The following is a 4,029-nucleotide window of genomic DNA, read 5'->3' as shown; positions in this document are numbered from 1 at the left end:
CTTTCCCTGCAAAGTAATTCAGGGCTGCACTGTATATGTCATTCATAAAAAATGCGTATCATACACGTAACTCACAACTGTATCTACACATTGCTGGAACAAGCATGATTCTTGCTTTGGAAAATTAACATTAGGAAAACCTGTGACACATTTGTAGCTCCTTTGGATAAGATCAGAAATAAAACTGGGATTTAAATCCCTACAGGCAAATAGCTCTCCTGGGGTCAGCTGTGGGCAGATTGAGCATGTATCGCATGGTTTAGTGGTTGAACCTTCTATTTCCTACCAATTGTGCATCCTACAGTCAACACAAAGAAAATAAAAAAATCCAGAAGAGACTGCTGAACTCCTAATTTCCAAAGATAATAAAAAAAAAAAAGGAAATTCTTGGTTATTGAACAGAATGAACAAAACAGTATCTGGGTAAAAGTTTTTTTGAAAGTATTTGTGGAAAAATTGGCAATCAAAATTGCAGTGTAGTTTGGAAATGGAAAAAATGCTTCATGTGGCAAGACTGAACAACAGGCCACATCTGCCAACCTGTAAAGCTGACAGGCTTAGGAAACTGAAAGCAGAATATTGTCCCATTTCAGCAAATATAACTTCCACAGCTGTGTATTTCTTACTTTGAAAAGGCAAACTGAGTGAATCAAATGTGTTTGCCTGTAACGTTTCCCCATAGTCGTAAGAAACACACCATAAACTCTGCTCTCACCACGAATGCAATGGCTGCTAGCAATCCTTTGAACCAGCTCAGTCCTCAGCAACACAGGAAAGGTATTGCGAATACCAAACATACCTGGGGGCTTATAAAATCCCTTAACACAGACACAAGTTCTAAGCTTCACATGTTTCTCCATCTTTCTCTTTTTATCCTATTTAGGGGGAAGTCAAGTATCTCTATTCCTAAACACTGCAGAAAAAAAGGCACAGTGGCATGGAGTGACTGTGCTACAGCCACAGAAGTCAGCCGTTGCTCTGGTATTGTAATCTGAAAAGGGCGCAGTATTAGTATTGTTTTCCATACCGTAAAACAACTCCAAGAACAACGCGAACCTTTAAATCTGCCTTTAAACAGGGATAAACCTGGCACTATACACACACGCACTGTATTTTAAGACTGTGCATATTCCAAACTTTCATTAATTGGAAACATTAAGAAAGAAAGTCTCTCCTTCCCTAGGAGCAATGCAACTCACAGTTCCAATGTGGATGTATTCCACCATATTATACCACAGGTTTTTAGAACTGTTTATGGCCAAAGTGTATCTTTCAAGGAAATGAAAAGCTCTCACCTCTCCGCAGCGCTGTTTTGCCAGTTCAGTGAGTCTGGATTTTAACTCGTTTATTTTCTCATTTGACAAGCCTTTTGAATTTTTTAGTTGTATTTCAGGGACACTGTGGGGACAACAACAAAACATTAAAAAATCCTCATTAGAAAAACTGAGTGTAAAAAGCAACAGAACATTAATAAAAACGCTGGGTGAGGGAACAGCATGCTCAAATAAGCAGTACATAAATATTACATACACAATATAGAATAAAGCCAGAAATACCATTTTATTCTCCCTATCATCAAATTCTCTGGCTGCAGATTACCTGTCAGTTATACTTAACAGAAGAACCACCAAAGAAACCCGCAAGCTCTTATAATTCAGCTCTTGACCAGTGATTTACGTAAGTCTTTTACAAACGTTACTAGATAATATTTAGGTACTTAAAATTTATTTATCACCACAGTACAGTACACAAACTTAACCAACCACATGCAATAAACAAACAACAGCTAAGTTTTACAAATGTTTAAAATAAACAAGTGTCTGTAGACATGCTATCTTAAATTAAAAAAAAAAAAATAAGAGTGGGACAGAAGAGCCACGTGACAGGTATAACTGAACTATCACTGGGTAGGAAATAGCACTTCCCCTGTACACCGCTTGTGCCACAGCCAAATGGACAGGCTAAAGAGGGTTATGCTTTGGACACAACCAACGGCGTAAGGACTGAATAAAATGAGCAATACTTAACCAAGAAACTACTCGCCAACCCAAAATGCTGGGAGGCGATGATCACCTGCAACTCTTTTTTACACTCCCTATGGAGAATTCTTCCACAAGGCTAATCTAGCAGAAAATAGGAACCGCAGATTGCTTTAAAAATGAAGATTCAGTCTCGCTCTCAGGAGGTCACTGGCTGAAAAAGTTTAAGCAGGGCACTAAGAAGCCAGCAGGTACACCGGTGTTTGTGTCATTCCAAGCTGCAAATTGGGGCTGTGGTCTTGCACTGACCAACACATCCCTATTCTTCTCCACTGCACAAAACCCCACATCCAATTCAACTGCCAAAGTTTATAGACAAAATGCCACAGGCTTAACAAATGCTGACATGCAGAAAGCAAGAGTGATGAATAAACTACACGCTTTTTTAACTTCACCCCTTACTGGAGAAAGCAGAGGAAAAAAGGTTATATTTTAATGTTCACTCACGTATCAGGGTAAGTATGGGGACACCTGACCCACAGGTCAACTTGAGCATATACTTCATTATCACCAGTCAATCCCTGAGGACGCAGAACTAAATTAATTTCAGGAGGCTGCTGTACCTAAAATGGAAAACAAAATTTTAGATTTAAAAGGGGTTTGGGTTTTGTTTTAGTAAAAGCACTCAACTCTCACAATCTATATTACGGCAGAATTCAGCTTACACCATCCAAACCAAGAAAAAAAGAACATCTTAATGCACTGAGATTGCTCATTGAGAGTTAACTGGTTCACTGATTATCACAGTTTATCACTGTATTATCACTGGTTATCACAGTATATGTTTAGAACTTCCTCAGAGAAGTGTAGCTGCAGTTATTAGAAAGAGCAAAAAGTAGGTTTTATAACAAAACCCTTGTATTCTCCTTACTGTAGGGTAGTAGTACGAAAAAATTAAACAAATGTAACACAGGTTATTTACCAAACACCACAAAATAGAGCATCCATTATAAGAACAATATTGTTTCTCGTGTTTGTTTTAAATCACTAATAAACACCAATCAGTATTTTATTTTCTGACATAGCAAGACTATAACACCACACCTATATACACCTTGTGTGGCTGAACAAATGGATAGTAATTTTTATTTATATTTTTGGTTTTGGCATAAAACAATTCTAGCAAGTATTGCCCTGCTCCCCCATCCTGTTCAAACTGCCTACTCAAAATCAGGATAAAGTAAAACATTGCCATAGCAACATTCTAAACGTTTTCTTTTCAATTATAAATTTTTTTTTAAACAAACACAGACGTTAGTAACATGACAAACAGGTACCAAAATAAGATCACGTGAAATAACAAAACCAGAAACAGATTAAAAGATGGACACTATTCCTTCTATTTTCCCTTTGCATTTCCACCAGGGAAAAGAACAGGTTAAGCCAAGAGGATGTCAGGTAAGAATTTAATAAGGAACGCAGTCCGTCACACTTCTGAAAACCCAGCAAATGACCAACAGCAATCGCACCAAACTCCACGGAAAAAAAAGTTATAGGTTGCTTCAAGAATTTTAAGTTCAGGTTTATGGCAGAAAAAAGACAGCAGAGGCTATAATATGTTTTGTAGAATAGAAATTGAACACAAGAGAATGTAAAAATAAGTGTCAATAGCAGAGAACTTGGGGAACTGAGAAGAGTAACTCCAAGCACAGGGAAACAGCGCCACAGATGCAGCTGGAAAAAAACTATCAATTAGACACTGTGGTCACAAAAGAAGAATAGTAATAGACCTGAGCATTGATTAGTTGTAAGTAAAAAACCCCAAACTATAAAAATAAAAGTGGAAGTATTACGTTATCATGGAAACAGCCACAACTGAGTAAACCACAGCACAATAAACATGCAAAGACCATCAATATGCATACCGATGAGATAAATTAATGAAGCAGGTATGCAATTAGCCGGTTAAGGGATGAATTAAGAGGGTTTTTTTGACAATTAATTAAAATACAATTTACATGCACAGCATTAATTACAGTGCGAACGCATC

General features: G+C 37.4%; 1 protein-coding gene across 1 annotated transcript in view; it reads right to left on the bottom strand.

Annotated features, from left to right (window-relative positions):
• EIF2AK4 (eukaryotic translation initiation factor 2 alpha kinase 4) overlaps positions 1 to 2,596 on the bottom strand; it is a gene marked incomplete at its 5' end in the record, with an annotated part of 36,889 nt that extends 34,293 nt beyond the window's left edge. Inside the window, 2 exons of the mRNA XM_010137614.1 lie at positions 1,296 to 1,398; positions 2,487 to 2,596. Of these exons, the coding sequence (XP_010135916.1) occupies positions 1,296 to 1,398; positions 2,487 to 2,596 (213 nt within the window). The remainder of the gene's footprint in view (positions 1 to 1,295; positions 1,399 to 2,486) is intronic.
• Between the last annotated feature and the right edge of the window lie 1,433 nt (positions 2,597 to 4,029).

The sequence above is a fragment of the Buceros rhinoceros genome, unplaced genomic scaffold (assembly GCF_000710305.1).
Source record: "Buceros rhinoceros silvestris isolate BGI_N320 unplaced genomic scaffold, ASM71030v1 scaffold17026, whole genome shotgun sequence".
NCBI lineage: Eukaryota > Metazoa > Chordata > Aves > Bucerotiformes > Bucerotidae > Buceros > Buceros rhinoceros.
The sequence above is the reverse complement of the archived record's forward strand: the minus strand, read 5'-3'. Positions and strand labels throughout refer to the sequence as shown.